Source organism: Pseudorca crassidens, chromosome 5, assembly GCF_039906515.1.
Source record: "Pseudorca crassidens isolate mPseCra1 chromosome 5, mPseCra1.hap1, whole genome shotgun sequence".
Classification (NCBI taxonomy): Eukaryota; Metazoa; Chordata; class Mammalia; order Artiodactyla; family Delphinidae; genus Pseudorca; species Pseudorca crassidens.
Genome location: NC_090300.1, coordinates 16,635,579 through 16,656,460, shown reverse-complemented (window position 1 = coordinate 16,656,460; position 20,882 = coordinate 16,635,579). Strand labels below are relative to the sequence as shown.

Genomic DNA, 20,882 nt, shown 5'->3' with positions numbered 1-20,882 from the left:
AGTGGCATAACTCACTGTTTTCTATATTAATGAAGAAGTAGTACTCATAAAACTGTTGTGTCTTTCCATGATATTGCAGAATTATTTGAGTTTTTGAGTTTTCTTCTTTGAGAAGAGCAGACTGAACTCAGGACAGCAAACGTGGTGTTCTGGGTTTACTTAGAACAGCTGGAAAATGCTCCCTCTGTAAGAGGACTCAAAGAAATCACTGCACATTTGGCTCTTCGTACTATTGAATGAGCTAGATTTGATGTCAGAAAGCTGTGAGCGGTCCACTCTTAGCAGTCAGTTGTTGGTAAAAATGTTCCCAGATATTGATGGGAGCTTTATAGTTTTTAGACATAAACAGAATACCTGCAGTTCAGGTCATGCTGTCACAAATTCATCCTGGAGAGTAACAGCCATACAGATCTTCCATGCCAGCTTTTAACTGTATGTGAGGGGACACAAAGCAACTGGAAGATTCCACCATGACTTACCTGTGTGCTCAGGAGCTGTTTTATATCACTGATGGAATAGGTTTAGACAACAACACTGAGTTGAGTAGAAATTGACTCCCAGCATTTACAGAGATCTTCAATGGCAAGGGCAAAACTCAGTGATGAGAATTTTGAAGGAATTTCCTTGAGGACTTAGAATGGATGGACTCGAGAGCACTCCTCACCTCATGGACATTTTGTTTTATCTGCATATAAAAGTGTATCCAGAACCATACAGTCAAAGGCAGTTTCCCACAAAGTGGGGAAATACATGATGGGTTTGTATTAAAACCTTTGTGTCTGCTGGTAGACATTTAGGCATTTGTCAATGTGACAGGGAAATGAAATTCATAGTATTCTCTAGAGATTTATAGAATGCAGTTGGAAACACTAAATTATGCATTCTATTCTGCAAGATTCTTACAGTCAAACCTTTAAGCCCCTCCTTGCCTTTTCTTAATATAATCTTCATAAACTTTTATAAAAAACAAGCCCATTATACAGCATTTGGAAACTACAGGACAAAATAAAGGAAATAATCATCTCTCTTCCTAAGACACAGTTATAGCCAGTAACAAAATTAGTCTGAGTTCTCTAGGTAGGGCACTAGGGTTAGATGCTGCACAATCCCTGCACTTCATGAACTTAAAGTATAGTGAGGAAATATACCCAGAAACAAGGGCAATAAAGCCTAGATTTAAATCGCATCTCTGAGATTTTTTGAGGAAGTTTTGGTTTTAGCAAGTATGAATGCTCTAAATAAAATAAATTTTTTATGTTTTCCTAATTTTCAGATATGTTTCACTAAATTTGGAACTTCTAACATTGTGTTCTTAGCTGATATGAATTTTCCTTTGTTTGTTTTTTTTCTGCTGTCATTAAAAACTGCAGCAGAAAAGGGGTGGGAGAGATGAAGTACGTTATGTGTTTTATATCCTATTTAGTAAAGTGAAGGTATTATTTTATGTGACTTGTGAAAACCTTATGTTTGAACTCTGCGTGGGTTTGCTAAGTGTAGATTCATTCATATCTTGCTTTTTGTTTTGTTTTTGTTCTCCAGTTGGGCGACAACTGAGAGAAACAACAGAATAGACACCTGTGCCCCCTCCGTGGAGCAACAGGTGCCCTCTGTTCTCCGTAGTCTCAATTCAGCCAGTGATTTGTCACATCATGTGTGTCTTACCCTTTTGTTTAAATGTTATTTATTGAAGAGGCTCCTGTAGTACACAGTATAACAACATGATGTGTTCTAGAACTAGATTGAAAAACAGTCTGTAATTGGCTGACAGTAATTAGCAGTTTCAGGATACCACTTTGATTTTGTAATCATTTGCTGGTAAAATGAGCTGAATTATCTTCCTGTAATTTACCTGGAGTGTTTTTTACTGGTGCACACATGCATGCTCTCTCTTTAAGCAGGAGATGAATCAGTTTGAGAACTCAAGTTACCAACAAACTTTCTACCAAGAATGACCAGTGTTAGAATGCCATATTTTGAAAACATGCTCATTTTAGATTTGGCATTGCCAGTCCGTTCCCTTGTTTTCTTTAAAGTGTTATTTGCCAGGGCTTCCCTGGTGGTGCATTGGGTAAGAATCCACCTGCCAATGAAGGGGGCATGGGTTCGAGCCCTGATCTGGGAAGATCCCACATGCTGTGGAGCAACTAAGCCCATGCACCACAACTGTTGAGGCTGCGCTGTAAAACAACTGAAGCCCGCGCACCTAGAGACCCTGCTCTGCAACAAGAGAAGCCACCACAATGAGAAGCCTATGCACCACTACGAAGAGTAGCCCCCACTCGCCACAACTGGAGAAAGCCCACGTGCAGCAACGAAGACCCAGTGCAGCCAAAAATAAAATAAATGAAATAAATTTATAAAACATTTTTTAAAATGTTATTTGCCAAACAATATCATAAGTTCAAATGACTCTTTAGGTACTTCTTTTTTATTTTTAAATTGCAAAGCATTTATTTTTCAAATATCAATATATTCTAAAATTCAGCGTTAAGTAGAAATATTTGTTAAGTTTCTGAAGCAAAACTTCAGTAAAATATTTGATTATCATAGTTTGCCTTCTTAGATGTTAACCTTGCAAAGTTTATAGTGACTTTTCAATGAATATATGTTAAATTTCTGTTTTAGCTCTTTGATCAAGCATAAGCATTATTTTGAATTTTGGAGGCAAAAAATCAATTATGTACAGGCACGCCTCGGAGATACTGCAGTTTGGTTCCAGACAACGGCAGTAAAGCGAGTCAAGCTTTTGGTTTCCTCGTGCATATAGAAGTTATGTTTAACACTGTACTGTAGCCTGTACAATAGCATTATATCTATAAAAACAATGTATGTGCCTTAATTTAAAAATACTTCATGGCTTAAAAATGAACGAAATGTAATGCCATTTTCAGCGACATGGATGGACCTAGAGATTGTCATACAGAGTGAAGTAAGTCAGAAAGAGAAAGACATATATCGTATAATATCACTTATATGTGGAATCTAGAAAAATGGTACAGATGAACTTGTTTGCAAAGCAGAAATAGAGTCACAGATGTAGAAAACAAACTTGCGGTTACCAAGGGGGGAAGGGTAGGGTGGGATGAATTGGGAGTTTAGGACTGACATATATGCACTACTATATATATAATAGGTAACTAATAAGAACCTACTGTATAGCACAGGGAACTCTACTCAATGCTCTTGAGTAGGTGGTGACCTAAATGGGAAGGAAATTTTAAAGAGTGGATATATGTATATGTATATCTGATTTACTTTGCTGTACAGCAGAAACTAACACAACATTGTAAAGCAACTATACTCCAATAAAAATTTAAAAAAAAAAACAACTTCATGGCCAAAAAGTGCTAATCATTATCTGATCACACAAGGTTACCACAAACCTTTCAAACTGTAAAAACCACTGTATCTGCGGAGCATAATAAAACAAGGTGTGCTGGTCAGTGTACTCCATGTGATGTGTTCAGTTGATTAATGTGAAAAAAGCTACATTTAAATTATTCATATACAAATAACTTTTGACATGTGATATGATATTATTCGACTGTTATATTCTATACATATTCATATTATTTTTATGCTGGTTTCTTGAGTTATCTAAAACAAACCATCTTAGTCATGTGGGCTTACTTCAATCCATTACTCTCTGATAATTCTTTGTTAAATGCATAGCAAAGTCCTTGTGGAAATTACATAGTTTTCAAAATCTTTTGTTATTGGTCCTTTTTGTAAATGTCCTGAACTGGGCACTATTTATTTAATAATAGCTAGCTTTATTAAATTAAGGGAACACAGCATGAAAAATATGTTGACATATTATCTAATGAAAGGTGGAAAAAGTGTTCATCTTAAGAGTCTATAAAACTAAGGCTGGTAGAGTCTTACAATTCATTCTCGCCCTTTCCTTGTATCATTTGTCCTGATATATTTGACAGAGATAAACTCTAATGCTGCTTGAACCTTAGTGTTGTTTCTACCTACACTGCATAATGTTTCTCTAGTTAGCAGAATTTGAAAATAGAATGGTTTTGTTTAAAAATTGAAATATTAGATTTTTTCTCTGATTTTATTTCTCCATTGGCTTCTGATTCAAACCTTGAAACCAAGATCCATCTTCTAAACTTGTTCAGCATTTAGAGCATTATTACTGTTTTATTTTGTGTTGTATTGTATATTGCTGCCTAGCACATTACCCTAAAATACAACAGCCTAAAACAACAAACATTTATTACCTCACAGTTTCTGTGGTCGTAACTCCCAGTACAGCTTAGCTGGGTGCCTCTGGCTCAGGGTCTCTCACGAAGCTGCAGCCGAGGCAACAGTCAAGGCCGTGGTCATCTCAGGGTTCAACTTGGGAAGAAGTGCCTACAAACTCATTAACATGGCCACTGGTGAGCGTCAGGTCCACAGTTGCTGGCTAGAGAGGTCTTTGCTGCATAACTCTCCATAGGATAGCAGCTGGCTTCCTTCAGAACCGAGAGTGCAGAGATGGAAGCCAGTGTCTTTGTAACCAAGAGTCAGAGGTGACATCTCATCTCTTCTGCCATAGTTTATTCCTTAAGAGGTGAGTTGCTAGGTCCACACAGACTCAAGGGGAGGTGATTGATCACACAGGGGCATGTGTACCAGGAGGTGGGTTTTTTCAGGGGTTTTTTTTGTTTTTAATTTTTATTGGAGTATAGTTGCTTTACAGAAGGTGGGGGTCTTAATGGTGGCCTGCTGCATTGCTTACAAGTACTTTGAGCTTATAAAATGTCCCACTTTTACTGTGTTGTGTCATAGGATTAGGATGATAGAACTGCTTAGCTTGCTGTTGTCTCACAATCTTGAACTAATCATTTTATGTAGAATGAGACTCCAGGAAGGGGTGCAAACCAGGACAGAGATAAAGGCATGTTCATTTGTAGTTTTGCTTGTATGGCCTTTTCTAGTTATTTGGATAAGGAACTTAGCTAAAAACTCTAAGGTACTATCAAAGTATACAGTTGGGGGTATTTTATCCTCTGTTCATTATGTAAATTCTAATGTTTATCTTGTTCAGTATTGGTAAAGGTTTCCAAGGTGTCATGAAAAGATGGGGATTTAAAGGCCAGCCAGCTACTCACGGTCAAACAAAAACCCACAGAAGGCCTGGAGCTATTTCAACTGGTGTAAGTATAACTTAGTGATCCTCTTTTTAGTACTAAAGATTCAGCTTTTGTGTATATGGTGCTTTAGTCTGTCCTTGGGATCAAGTCACATTATTTGAATCTTACTCCAGGTGGGTCCTAATAAAAGTCACACATTTATGGGTCCTGGCCTTACTTTCCAGAGCCAGACTTGAATCATTTGGTTATATCCTACGTACTTACGGCCAGTGTTCTCAGTACTTGTCTGCCTACTTTCTTTCCCATCTCTGTCTCCCATCCTACACTCTGAAGTCAGCTGTAAGTGATCAGGGATCAGAATGCCCTGCCATCTTCCCACACTGCTTCCTTCACAGATTTGTTTTTGCCTTAGAAGAGACCATTGGGAAAAGTTGTCAAGGACAATATAATGATGAAGGGGAAAGTAATAGAGAAAAAATGGAGAAATAGACAATAAGAGCATAGGAAGGAGAGAAGGAGATTTGTACTGCTAATTTAGTCCTACTGAATATGTCTCCCAGAGGTGTATCATAAAGAGCCTGGGGGATTCTTACTCTTGGGTGGGAAGAGTATGGAAGGGCTCAGGAGTGGCACTTAACTAGATATACTTTTTTGTTAATACTTTTTACTTTGGAACCATGTTAATGTTTTACAAATTCAAAGTAAAATAAAAATGGGGGGGAATCCATAATGGAATATAATTAGAAAATGAACATAACTATTTCAAATGAGTAACAGAACCTCACTGAAGTGGGGGACTAGAGTGGACTAATAACTCAAGTAACTTGTGAACACATAGTTGTTGGCTGTATACCCAGAGTCTAAATTTAAAATGTACTATGTGCATGTGTTGAGTGTTAGTTAGCCATTCTGAGATAATTTTCTGTGAATTATAGGATTGACCAGATAAGTGAATATATTGATAATGGAAGCTAAGTTTCTCACTATTGGTGGTAACTAACTCTCTCCTTTAGTCACTTTGCAGAAGGATAGTAACATCAAAAGCCAGGGTGGGAGAGTAGGACCATTCCAGCAGCTGTGGACTGGATGGAGTCCAAGTCAGTTAATACAGAAGATTTGTGAAAACAGGCCAGGCAGTCCATTTTTTCTTTGAATGGTGGTGTGACATGTTTTTATGTCCTTCTCAGCCATTATTGGCTCAGTTGCTGCTCTCTTGTTACTGAATTTTTCTCCTAAATATGTTCTTAGTCTATATTTTTTTGTTCTAATCTAATTTAGAAAGGGAATTCTCTAGGGGTAAATGTCACTAAATCCATGTTTAGTTCTTTACTGGGGGCTAGCAAAATGGAGGAAAAAATAAAACATTTTAATGACATATCTTATTTGCATTTTGGTTTGATTGGTACTGTTCGAAATTGAGAATACTGCTTAAAAGTGCTACTTTTGTTTCTCTCCTTTAGGATGTTGCCAGAGTCTGGCCTGGAACCAAAATGCCTGGGCAATTGGGGAACATAGATAGGACAGCATTTGGACTGAAAGTAAGTTTCTGGAGTGGCTTTTTATAGGAGTGGTTAAATTAGTGCCTAAAGGCAAACGCACCAGCATACATATTTAACGTGTGTCTGCGTATGGTGGTTCTAATAGGTTTTACAATTATTGAGGGGTGGGGGAAACGTGTACTCTGTGTGTGTGTGTGTGTGTGTGTGTGTGTGTGTGTGTGTTGGAGTTGTCATATATGTTCATTTAACATGCAAGCCATGAAAAATGCACTCATTAAAAAGAAAAAGTTAATTGTCTACTATTTGACCTGGAAGATTTCCACAGTGTTGTTGCATGAAAAAATAGAGATTCAGAGCATTACGTATAATACTCTTATAAAAGAGTAAACAGAAACTCCCTACATGTATATGTCACCATGCCATGTAAGCACAGAGAAGAGTAGATGGTTATATATCATATTGCTTTCGATTAAATGTCAAATGTGTGGGTGGATGTGGGTGAGGAATAGGAGAGAGGAAGACAAAATAGGAGACAATCAAAATAGGAAAATAGAGTACTAAAAAAGCATGTGGTATATATCCATTTTTGTAAAATAATTATATATTTAAAAGGGGCGGGGAGTTAAATTCACTGCTAACTTGAGGAACATATGTAATATCTAAGTGAAAATGAGTTGTACATAATAGGTGCCATGTAATTATATTTTTATTAAAACAACTAATCTGTCTATATGTGTGAAAAGTATAGAAAGTACAAAAAAGAAAATAGGTCATTCAAAAGAACAACCCTCAAAGACAACCACTGGTAACATTTTGGTACATATTCTTTCATTCTGTATTCTAGATGTATTTTATTTATAAATTTTAACCAGCAGAAGTTTTTAAAATTTTATATAATTAAATCTAAGGGTTTTTTTTCCCCTCTTCTGTTACATTTATACTTGCCATAGACAACCATTTGTATCTGTCTTTGTGCATTTTCTTTTCATGTATGCATATGTGTGACAGGAGAGAGATTTCAGTTGCCCTAGTATTTAACGTTTAGCCGTGAGCTATGGGTCAAACTTGATTTTACCCCCAAATACTTTTTCAATACCATTTCTTGACTGTTCTCTCATTTGTGTAAATGTTTTTCCCACATGAAGATCTGTTTGAAGGCCATATGCTCAGCACACTTTTTAAAAAAATTAGACCCAGAGAGGTTGCGGCTTCCCAGTTTCTAGTTGCAGCAAGCTCATGTTAACTAAGAATAAAATAAAATTGAATTTTCATGTGTTATTCTTAATGGTGCCAGGAGAATATTGAAATATCGAAGTAGTCTTGATCGTTCAGTCACATTTATACTTAAAATGAGAGTTTTCTACCACTTACATGAGACATATCTGTTGTAGTATTACAGTACAAGTCATCCATAGGATTTGAAATTTTTATTCTCATTCAATATTTTGAGGTGCTAACATGATTATTTCTTTACAGGCTACTTATAGCCTCAGCTTTTGTTTGTATTGATATAAGTATATTCTAATATTTTTAACTCTTAAGGTTTGATTTTATTTCCACTTCAGGTGTGGAGAATAAACACAAAGCACAATATAATCTATGTAAATGGCTCTGTACCTGGACACAAAAATTGCTTAGTAAAGGTATGTATAACTCTCTTTATTTTCCCTTGTTCAGAGATGTGGATGTGTGCCATAAGTTCTCCTCTCACCCATAAATGTGTCTTGAAAATAAGTAGCTGTTTCTCGACATGTTCTTTGCTATTTTTTCTGCTTTTTAGTAGCACCTGAGTGAGAAAATTGCACAAAATAACCTATAGCCTATGTCTCTAAAACCATAAACCTGCACAAAGGGTAGGTCCAGTAAGAGGTTCTTTAGAAATACAAAAGGATATTAGCAAAACTACTTGCAAAAATATCAATATATCTCTATCCTTCCAAAAAATAACTTTTTCATTTTTTAAGAGTACTTTGACATGGGAACCAGAAGTATATGTGGTGGAAATAAAATGAGAAATGAGAATCAACAAGAAAGGTGGTTTGAGGTGGACATTTTAAGGAAAGATTTATTATTATTATTATTACTAGCATTGCTCTGTTTTCCTTAAAAATACATTTTTATGTTCAAAACATGAAGAGAAGAAAACATGTTATACAAGATAGACTTGAAAAAACATTCTTAAGCTCTCAGAGATTTATTTCCATCAAATAAAATACAAAATAAATATTCGACGTGGGATTTAAGTCAACATAATACAAAATGAGACATCACTTTTGAATTTTCCATTCTGAAAATAAATTTGTAGTTGAAGTGATACCAGCAGTTCCCCAAAATAGATTCTTCATTACTCTTCCAACAATAACAACAAAATTAGGCTGAAACTTAACCCTCAGATTTTTCAAAAAACCTGTCTTTTTCTATGTATTCTTTTTTTTTTTTTTTTTTTTTGGTGGTACGCGGGCTTCTCACTGCTGTGGCCTCTCCCACTGCGGAGCACAGGCTCTGGACGCGCAGGCTCAGCAGCCATGGCCCACGGGCCCAGCCACCCCACGGCATATGGGATCCTCCCGGACCGGGGCACGAACCTGTGTCCCCTGCATCGGCAGGCGGACTCTCAACCATTGCGCCACCAGGGAAGCCCCTTCTTTTCATCTCTTAAAGTAGGTTCCGTTACTAGCATAAGGTACAATATTTGTTTCAGTCTTACAGTAATTAAAATTCCCTTTCTGGAACTCCTCACTTTTTTGACTAGAGTATTCTCATTTTTTTTTTTTAAAGAAAAAATGCATTTGATTAATTCTTGCAGGATTTTTTGGTTTTTTTTTTTTTTTTTTAAGTTGGCAGTTTTTTAGGTTTAAGTAAGTTTTCAGGCCCCTGGTGACCCAAGTCATGTACATAGTAACAGGTACTTGAAGCCAGCACATTGTCATTGTGCTTTTCCTAACATTTTGGCCTCATAATTCAGTGTATTCCTACCTCCAGATTTATTACATTGTTATAAATATAACAACCTAATAAAAAAGAAAAAAGGAAAATGATCATTTTTCATAATAAATTATACTGGATAGCAGATGAAGTTTTAAACATTGTCAAATCCTCCTTTTCTCCCCATTTGCTGTATACAGTTCTAGGCTGGCTTCCAGCTGAGCCTCACTGTTGCTGTGACTCCTCAGGTTCACCTCAGCATCTTCCTTGACTCCAGCAGGGATGAACAGGTGAACTGCCTTGAAAAACCATATGTGCAGGGTTCTGATCTGGCTGTTATAAATAGTTTATAATCAACAACACTTATTACTCAGATTTTTCCACGCACTTCAATAAAGATTGCCTCCAGAAACTCAATCCATTTAATGGATGGTGGCTTGCTATCACTGAAGATATTCAGAAGGTACACTGAAGGCAATTCCAAAAGAGGAGTCCAAATACATTTTGAGAAACTATACCATCAGAGAAATGTCTAGACACTTTGAACTGTTAACACACTAGGTGAATATATTTCCAACAAACAGATTTTGATAAAAGAACTCATCTTGAAAAAAAAATCTTTGAAATATAGTGCCTTTTAACGGTCTTTTATAACCTTAAATGTCTGTCCCAAACATTAAGGTGTGGGTTTGGGGGAGTTTTTTGTGGGCTTATGTTTTAAATGCCAAAAGTTTGGTAAATCTTCTGAAAACAGTCACCCCACTTTGTCCATTCTTCCCAGTGATCCCATAGCAGGTGAATAAGCCCCTTGCCATTGGAGGTTGAGGCTCGTCCTGCTGGACAGGCAGCCTTACTGGCACCCACTCACTGCACAGGAGCTTTTGATTCCATCAGAGTACAGAGTACAGGGCTGCCTGTCATTCATTCTAAAGTTAGTAAGATAGTCTTAGGGATAACCAACCTGTTTAATTAATGTAAGCTTTTTGTTCTTTGGATTCACTAATGTACTAAGAGAGCCTAAAGAACTGTTATTTACAGCATAGTGTACTGTAATATTTGTGTGTGCTTGTCCCTATATCCTAATTTATAATTTAAGTTTATTTTCAGATTTGCCTGTTTTTTGTGTGTGTGTGTCCTACCTCCAGCTTCCCTAAAAAGTGTTTGAACTGGTTTGCCGATATACATAAATATAAAAAGAATGAGAGGGAGTCCTGAAGGCAGGGAAATAATAAAGCCAGGGATAAGATTCAGTGCACAAAAACATGTACCAGCAAATTCGGGACAAGATGGTGGAGAAGAGGGACCTTGAGCCCACCTTCTCTTATGAGCACACCAAAATCACAACTAACTGCTGAACAATCATCAATTAAAGAAAAAGCTGGAACCTACCAAAAAAGATATTCTACATGATATAAAAAAGAAACCACAATGAGATTATAGGAGGGGTGCACTTGTGATGTAATCAAATCCTTTACTACCTGGCGACACAAAAACTGGAGAATGATTATATCACAGAACTTCTCCCACAGGAGTGAGAGTTCTGAGCCTGACGTCAGCCTCCCCAGCTGGCGGCCTGGCATCAGGAAGAGGAGCTCCCAGAGCATTTGGCTTTGAAGGCCAGTGGGACTTGATAGCAGGAGCTCCACAGGACTGGGGGAAGCAGAGACCTCACTCATAAAGGGCACATGCAGAATCTCATGCACCTGGAACCCGGGCAAAAGCAGTAATTTCATAGGAGCCTGTGCCAGACCTACCTGCTGGTCTTGGAGGGTCTCCTGGGAAGGTAGGGGGCAGCTGTGGCTCACCCTTAGGACATAAAAACCAGTGGCAGATGTATTAGGGAGTATTCATCTTCATGAACTCTTGCTGGCGGCTGACATCTTGCTTGGGTCATTAGCACCAAAACCTGGCCCCACCCAACAGCCTGTAGGCTCCAGTGCTGGGACACCTCAAGCAAACAACCAAGTGGGCAGGAACACAGCTGCATCTGTCAGCAGACAGGTTGCCTAAAGACTTCCTGAGCCCACAGCTGTCTTTGGACACACCCTTTGACACGGCCCTGCCCACCAGAGGGTGAGGAATCAGCTCCACCAACCAGTGGGCTGGCACCAGCCCCTCCTGTCAGGAAGCCTGCACAAGCCTCTAGAGCAGCCCCATCCAGCCAGGGGCAGACACCAGAAGCAAGAAAACTACGATCACACAGCCTGTGGAACTGGGTCTGCAAACAGACTGGTCCCTGATCCTTCAGGGATGAGAGGGAAGTGTACTGCTGGGACATACAGGACATCCCACTTCTCCAAGGTTGAGAAATGTAATTAACCTACCACACACATAAAAATACAAGTAGAAATTTAGACAGACTGAGGCGGCAGAGGAATATGTTTCAGATGAAGGAACAAGATAAAATCCCTGAAGAACAGTGAAGTGAAGTGGAGGTAAGCAGTGTACTCGAGGAGTTCAGAGTAATGATTGTAAAGATGATCCAGGAATTTGGGAAAAGAATGGATGCACAGAGCAAGAAATTAGAAGTTTTTAACAAAGTCAGAAAATATAAAGAGCAACCAAACAGAGACGAATATAATAACTGAAATGAAAAATACACTAGAAAGAACCAGTAGCAGAATAAATGAGGCAGAAGAATAGAGCAGTGAACTGGAAGGCATAGTAGTAGAAATCACTGCCGTGTAACAGAATAAAAAAGAATGAGAAGAAATTAGGACAGTTTAAGAGAACTTTGGGACATCAGGCACACTAACATTCCCATTGTAGGGATTCTAGAAAAAGGAGAGAGAAAGGGCCTGAGAAAATGCTTGAAGAGATAATAACTGAAAACTTCCCTAACCTGGGGAAGGAAACAATCACCCAAGTCCAGGAAGCGCAGAGTCCCATAGAGGATTAACCCAAAGAGAAACACACCAAGACACATAGTAATCAAATTGACAATACTTAAAGATAGAGAAAATATGAAAAGCAGCAAGGGAAAAGGTATAAATAATGTACAAGGGAACTCCCATAAGATGGTCAGCTGATTTTTGAGCAGAAACTCTGTAGGCCAGAAGGGAATGGCATGATGTATTTAAAGTGATGAAAAAATCTACAGCCATGAATACCCAGCAAGGTCCTCATTCAGATTTGATGGAGAAATCAAAAACTTTACAGACAAGCAAAAGATAAAAGAATTCACCACCAAACCAGTTTTACAACAAATGCTAAAGGAACTTTTCTAAGGGGAAAAGAAAAGGCCGCAACTAGAAACAAGGAAATTATGAAATGGAAAAGCTCACTGGTAAAGGCAAACATGATAAAGGTAAATTGTCCACACACAAACTAGTAGGGAGGTTAAAAGACAAAAGTAGTAAAATCATCTGTATCCACAATACACAGTTAAGGGATACATAAAACAATTAGATGTGAAATATGATATCAGGGACCTCCCTGGTGGTACAGTGGTTAAGAATCTGCCTGTCAGTACAAGGGACACGGGTTCAAGCCCTGGTCCGGGAAGATCCCACATGCCGTGGAGCAACTAAGTCCGTGCACCACAACTACTGAGCCTGCGCTCTAGAGCCCATGTGCCTAGAACCCGTGCTCCACAACAAGAGAAGCCACCACAATGAGAAGCCCATGCACTGCAACCAAGAGTAGCCCTTACTCGCTGCAACTGGAGAAAGGCTGTGCACAGCAACAAAGACCCAACGCAGCCCCCCAAAATAATTAATTAATTAAAGGAAAAAAAGAAATAGATCAAAAACAGTAATCGTGAAGGGAGGAGAGTACAAATGTGGGGTATTTAAAATGCAGTTGAAATGAGATCAGCAACTTAAAACAATCATATATATTTATATATATAAACACACACACTGCTATACTAAAACATAGTAACCACAAACCAAAAATCTATAATACATATACACACAATAAAGAAAAAGGAATCCAAACGTAACACAGATAGACATCAAATCACAAGAGCAGAGAACTAAGAAGAAAGGGACAAAAGACCTACAGAAATCCAATAACAAAATGGCAATAAGAACATGTATATTGATAATTACCTTAAATGTAAGCGGATCAAATACTCCAATCAGAAGGCATAGACTGGCTAAATAGATACAAAAACTAGACCCGTATACGTGCTGTCTACAAGAGACCCACTTCAGATCTAGAGACACACAAAGTAGGGATGGAAAAAGATATTCCATTGCAAATGCAAATCAAAAGAAAGCTGGAGTAGGAATACTCATATCAGACAAAATAGACTTTAAAATAAAGACGGTTACAAGAGAGAAGGACACCACATAATGATCAAGGGATCAATCCAAGAAGAGATATAACAATTGTAAATATATATGCACCCAACATAGGAATACCTCAACATATAAGGCAGATGTTAATAGACATAAAAGTAGAAATTGACAGTAATAATAATGGGGGACTTTAACGCCCCACTTAAATCAATGGACAGATCGTCCAGACAGAAAATCACTAAGGGAAACACAAGCCTTAAATGACACATTAGACCAGATGGGCTCAATTGATATGTATAGAACCTTCCATCTGAAAGCAGAATACACATTTCAAGTGCACATGGAACATTCTCCAGGATTGATCATATGTTGGGCCACAAAGCAAGCTGTAGTAAATTTAAGAAAATTGAAATTGAATCAAGCATCTTTTCAGACCACAACTCTGTGAGTTTAGAAGACAACCAGGGAATTCCCTGGTGGTCCAGTGGTTAGGACTCTGTGCTTTCACTGCCAAGGGTGCATGTTTAATCCCTTGTCAGGGAACTAATATCCCACAAGCCACCTGATGCAGCCCAAGAAAAAGAAAGAAAGAAAAGAAAACAGCCACAAGAAAAAAAACTGCAAAAAACACAAACACGTGGAAGTTAAACAGTATGCCACTAAACAACCAATGGATCACTGAAAAAATCAAAGAGTAAATCAAAAAATACTTAGAAAATCATGAAAACGAAAACACAATGATCCAAAACCTATTGGACACAGCAACAGCAGTTCTAAGAGGGAAGTCTATAGCAGTACAATCTTACCTCAGGAAACAAGAAAAACATCAAATAAACAACATAACCTTACACCTAAAGCAACTAGAGAAAGAACAGTTGAAACCTAAAGTTAGCAGAAAGAAAGAAAGAAATGAAGATCAGAGCAGAAATAAATGAAATAGACACTTTAAAAAAATCAATAGAAAAGATCAATGAAATAAAAGCTGATTCTTTGAAAAGATAAAATTGGTAAACCTTTAGCCAGGCTCATTATGAAAAAAAAGGAGGGCCCAAATCAGTAAAATCAGAAACGAAAAAGCAGAAGTTACAGCCAATACCACAGAAGTACAAAGGATCATAAGAGGCTGCTATGAGCAACTATATAGCCATAAAATGGACAACCCTGAAGAAATGGACAAATTCTTAAAAACGTGCGATCTCTCAAGACTGAACCAGGAAGAAATAGAAAATATGAACAGACGAGTTACCAGTACTGGAATTGAATCAGTAATTTTAAAACTCCCAACAAACAAAAGTCCACGACCAGATGGCTTCAGGCAAATTCTACCAAACATTTAGAGAAGAGTTAACACCTGTCCTTCTGAAATGATTTCAAAAAATTGCAGAGGAAGGAACACTTCTGAACTCATTCTATGAGACCACCATCACCTTGATACCAAAACCAAAGATATCACAAAAAAAGAAAAGTACAGGCCAATATCACTGATGATCATAGATGCAAAAATCCTCAACAAAATCAAACCAAATAAAAAAGAAAATCTAGCCAACCGAATCCAACAATACATTAAAAGGATCATACACCATGATCAAGTGGGATTTATCACAGGGGTATAATGAATTTTCAGTATCTGCAAATCAATTTGTGTGATACACCACATTAACAAGTTGAAGAATAAAATTATATGGTCATCTCAATAGATGCAGAAAAAGCTTTTGATAAAATTCAACATCCATTTATGATTAAAAAAACTCCAGAAAGTGGGCATAGAGGCAACCTACCTCAGTATAATAAAGGCCATATGTGATGAGCCCACAGCTAACATCATAATCAACAGCAAAAAGTTGAAAGCATTTCCTCTAAGATCAGGCACAAGACAGTTGCCCACTTTTGCCACTTTTATTCAACATAGTTTTGTAATTCCTAGCCACAGCAATCAGAGAAGAAAAAGAAATAAAAGGAATCCAGATTGGAAAAGAAGTAATTAAATTGTCACTTTTGTAGATGACGTGATACTATACATAGAAAATCATGAAGATGCTATCAGAAAACTACTAGAGCTCATCAATGAATTCTGTAAAGTTGCAGGGTACAAATTAATACATAGAAGTCTGTTGCACTTCTATACACTAACAACAAAAATCAGAAAGTAAAGGAAACAATCCCATTTACAATCACATCAAAAACAATAAAATACTTAGGAACAAACCTACCTAAGGAGGCAAAAAAACCTGTACTCTGAACATTATGAGACGCTGATGAAGGAAATTAAAGAAGACACAAACAGATGGAAAGATATATGATGTTCTTGGATTGGAAGAATCTATATTGTTAAAATGACCATACTATCCAAGGCAATCTATAGATTCAATGCATTTCCTATCAAATTTCCAATGGCATTTTTCACAGAAGTAGAACAAGAAATTTTAAAATTTGTATGGAAACACAAAGGACCCCAAACAGCCAAAGCAATCGTAAGAAGGAAGAATGGAGCTAGAGGAATCAGGCTCCCTGACTACAGAGCTACAGTAAGCAAAACAGTATGGTACTGGCACAAAAACAGACATGTAGATCAATGGAACTAGATAGAAATCCCAAAAACAAAGCTGTGCACACATATGGTCAGTCTACATCAAAGGAGTCAAGAATATACAATAGAGAAAAGGCAGTCTTTTCAATATGTAATGCTGGTAAAACTGGACAGCTCTGTGTACAAGATTAAAACATTCTCTAGCACCAAATACAAAAATAAATTCAAACTGGATTAAAGACCTAAATATAAGACCAGATACTATAAAACTCCTAGAGGAATAAACAGGCAGAACACTCTTTGACATAAATTGCAGCAATATCTTTTTTGATCCATCTCCTAGAGTAATGGAAATAAAAACAAAAATAAACAAATGGGATCTAATTAAACTTAAATGCGTTTGCACAGAAAAGGAAACCATAAAATGGAAAGACAACCTGCAGGATGGGAGAAAATATTTGCAAAACGATGCTACCAACAAGAGATTAATTTCCAAATGTACAAACAGCTCATACAGCTCAATATCAAAAAAAAACCAAACAACCAAATCAAAAAACGGGCAAAAGACATTTAATGTCTAAGTAGACATTTCTCGGAAGAAGACATACATGTGGCCAAAAGGCATATGAAAAATAATGCCCAACGTCGCTAATTAGTAGGGAAATGCAAATCAGAAAAAACTATAATGAGGCATCACCTCACACCAGTCAGAATGGCCATCATCAAAATGTCTACCAATACTAAGTGCTGGAGTAGGTGTGGAGAAAAGGGAACCCTCCTACACTGTTGGTGGGAATGTGAATTGGTGCAGCTACTATGGAAAACAGTATGGAGACTTTTTAAAACTAAAAGCAGAGTTACCATATGGTCCAGCGATCCCACTCCTGGGTATATATCTAGAGGAAACGATAATTTAAAAAGATACATGCACCCCAATGTTCATCGCAGCACTATTTACAGTAGCCAAGAGATGGAAACAACCTAAATGTCCATCAACAGAGGAATGGATAAAGAAGCCATGGTACATTTATACAATGAAATACTACTCAGCCATAAAAAAGGAAATAATGCCATTTGCAGCAACATGGATGGACTAGAGATTATCATATTAAGTGAAGAAAGCCAGATAAAAGATATTATACGATATCGCTTATATGTGGAATCTAAAAAATGATACAAATGAACTTATTTACAAAACAGAAATAGACTCACAAACATAGAAAACAAACTTATGGTTACCAAAGGGGAAAGGGGTGACGGAGGGATAAATTAGGAGTTTGGGACTAGCAGATACAAAGTACTATATATAAAACAGATAACCAACAAAGACCTACTGTATAGCAAAGGGAACTATACTCAATATCTTCTGATAACCTATAATGGGAAAGAATATGTAAAAGAATATGTATATATGTATAACTGAATCACCTTGCTGTTTCTTGGGTATAATAGATCTATAAAAATTTGAAAGTACCTGAGAATTCACCATTTAGGCAATTTATAACTAAATTTTCACAGTTATCAAATTTGCACAGAAAGTTTTGTTGTTTGTTTTGTTGTTTATCTGCTTGGGTTTTATTTTCAGTTACAAATTCTGAGACAATTGAATTGGTAAGAATTTGACTTTTTTCCCCCAAGTTAAAGTTCACCTCAAGATTAGTGGATTGGAAAAAAAGGTTAAACAAGTATATTTTCTTCTGGGCAACTTACTGATAATTCCTTGGAACAATTTTAATGAGAAAAATTAATATAAGTGTTTTTCTGTACTTAGCTATTCCTAGCAGCTGTGTACTTACTTCAACCATATTATTCATTTCTTATTGCCAAAATGAGTGTGCCTTATCTTAATCTGTTTGTGTAATTACGTGTAATTGTTTTTTTACTTCTCTCTGAATGAAGGCTGTAGAGTGAGTCAGAAGCTTTAAAGAACCTAGTGTTTTCCAAAAATATAACCCAACATTTTAGATCATATCAATATCTGTACTATTCCTCAGTTAATGAATTTACAAATGTAATTAGAATATTTTTAGAATATAAAGAGCTAATACAGCTGTTTTCAAGACTTCTGGGTTTATTATTGTTTCTGTTAAATACTATTCTGTCCTTAGCTTCTCAAAGAGAACACTACTTGTTAAATACAAGCTAATTTCCTTAACAAAACTTGATATTTTGGGTTATGTGCTCTTAGAATTAAGGCTAACAAAAGTACTAGGTAAATTTTATATTTTTTAACCCAAGCTCAAAAATTTATGGTAGAATATAGAATAATAAAAATGTAAGTAGATAATAAAATTAATAATTGAGATGTAGATAGTAATACCTTTTAGGTATATAGTTTATATCAGTTATTTATATTTGAAAAATCAATTTGGGTATAATTGATATTTATGTAGTAATTGTAGAATATAATTTATTCTGTTGGGCAGTTCTGTTTATGGATAAAATATAACCAGAGTAATTTTAATCTCATGAGATAGCTGATTAACTTGAGGAAGGTTATATTTCTGTCATTGAATTAGTTTATTGGAATAAAAATACATATATAAAGTAAAAGGAACTCAGTGTATAACAGCTGTTTTATTCACATTAGAAAATTAAAGAACAAAAAACAAAGAAAAAGGAAGAGCTGTTCTTTGATTATGAATAAGTAAACCAGAATATCTTTAAATAACTTAATTGGTATCACTTATTAATAAGACCTTTGCTTCCTCCCCCCAGATCAAAGATTCTAAATTGCCTGCATATAAGGATTTCTGTAAAAATCTACCATTCCCAACATACTTCCCTGATGGAGATGAAGAGGAGCTACCAGAAGATTTGTTTGATGAAGACTTGTGTCATCCTGGGGCACCTTCTATTACGTTTGCCTGACCTGGACATGACAGACTCCCACATGTCCTGTGAATTCTGATGAGCCAGAACAATAATATAACCAGGAATTATGTTTTCTTTTCTTAGTAACAACATACCACACTGGTTATCTTTGTCAAGGGCATAAATTTATCATTCATCCTCCAACTGAATTTCATTTAAAAAATTACCACATTAAGCAAACCCGTTAAGTAGATTGAATATGCCAAATTTAGATGGACCGGCAGTTTGCATATTAGTAAAATCTTTGTAATTTGTGGGCTTTGTCCTTTTTTTACTATGTATTTCTCAAGTTATCTTAAATGTTTATAAATTTAGCTTCTTTTACTAAAGACTTGTCTGTCTTTGTGAAAGGGTGGTTGTGGAACAGTGTCAAATCATATGGGGACTATGGTGTTACCTATTTAGGTAAAAGAAACTATTTCCTGAGTCCTAAAAAGAAAAAGGAATTGAGATTTTTATCTAGATTATAGAAATGTTTATGTCATAGTTAAAGGCCTGACACAATAAGATCATAAATTATGGGGCTTATTTACACTTCTGTTGGGAGGTATAGTTATTTTTTAGTTAGATCACTCAACTATAAGACAGGTGTAATTATTTTTCCTTTTTTTTCAGCCATGCCCTGCAGCATGCGGGATCTTAGTTCCCTGACCAGGGATCCAGTCTGCCCCCTGCAGTGGAAGCTCAGAGTCATAACCACTGGAGCGCTGGGGAAGTCCTGTAATTATTTTTCCTTGATGCCTTCCAAAAGGGATTTGAAATGGCCTGGGTGTACATTCAACAAACTTTTTTTTTTTTTTGTCTGAGTTGAGTCTCCATTGTGGCACACGGGCTTTCTCTGGTTGCAGCAAGCGGGGGCTACTCTTTGTTGTGGTGAGCAGGCTTCTCATTGCTGTGGCTTCTCTTGTTGCGGAGAATGGGCTCTAGGCGCGCAGGCTTCAGTAGTTTGGCATGCGGGCTCTAGAGTGCAGGCTCAGTAATTGCGGTACACGGGCTTAGTTGCTCTGCGGCATGTGGGATCTTCCCAGACCAGGGCTTGAACCCGTGTCTCCCGCATTGGCCGGCAGATTCTTTTTTTTTTTTTTTAACATCTTTATTGGAGTATAATTGCTTTACAATGGTGTGTTAGTTTCTGCTTTACAACAAAATGAATCAGTTATATATATATATACATATGTTCCCATATCTCTTCCCTCTTGCGTCTCCCTCCCTCCCACCCTCCCTGTCCCACCCCTCCAGGCGGTCACAAAGCACCGAGCTGATCTCCCTGTACTATGGGGCTGCTTCCCACTAGCTATCTACCTTACGTTTGGTAGTGTATATATGTCCATGCCTCTCTCTCACTTTGTCACAGCTTACCCTTCCCCCTCCCCATATCCTCAAGTCCATTCTCTAGTAGGTCTGTGTCTTTATTCCTGTTTTACCCCTAGGTTCTTCATGACATTTTTTTTTCTTAAATTCCATATATATGTGTTAGCATACAGTATTTGTCTCTCTCTTTCTGACTTAACTTCACTCTGTATGATGGACTCTAGGTCTATCCACCTCATTACAAATAGCTCAATTTCGTTTCTTTTTATGGCTGAGTAATATTCCATTGTATATATGTGCCACATCTTCTTTATCCATTCATCCGATGATGGACACTTAGGTTGTTTCCATCTTGGGGCTATTGTAAATAGAGCTTCAATGAACATTGTGGTGCATGACTCTTTTTGAATTATGG

General features: G+C 37.0%; 1 protein-coding gene across 2 annotated transcripts in view; it reads left to right on the top strand.

Moving 5' to 3' along the window:
• Window positions 1-19,485, top strand: part of MRPL3 (mitochondrial ribosomal protein L3) — a 48,378-nt gene extending 28,893 nt beyond the window's left edge. The window contains exons 7-11 of one of the 2 annotated variants that reach the window (XR_010943423.1): window positions 5,042-5,150; window positions 6,548-6,625; window positions 8,152-8,229; window positions 9,712-9,801; window positions 19,001-19,138. Coding sequence is in view for 1 of the 2 variants with exons in the window: in XM_067737445.1 (XP_067593546.1) it covers window positions 5,042-5,150; window positions 6,548-6,625; window positions 8,152-8,229; window positions 19,001-19,153 (418 nt within the window). In the remaining variant the exon portion in view is untranslated. Of the gene's footprint in view, window positions 1-5,041; window positions 5,151-6,547; window positions 6,626-8,151; window positions 8,230-9,711; window positions 9,802-19,000 lie in introns of both variants that reach the window. The other variant, XM_067737445.1, reaches the window with a different exon arrangement.
• Window positions 19,486-20,882: the final 1,397 nt, after the last annotated feature.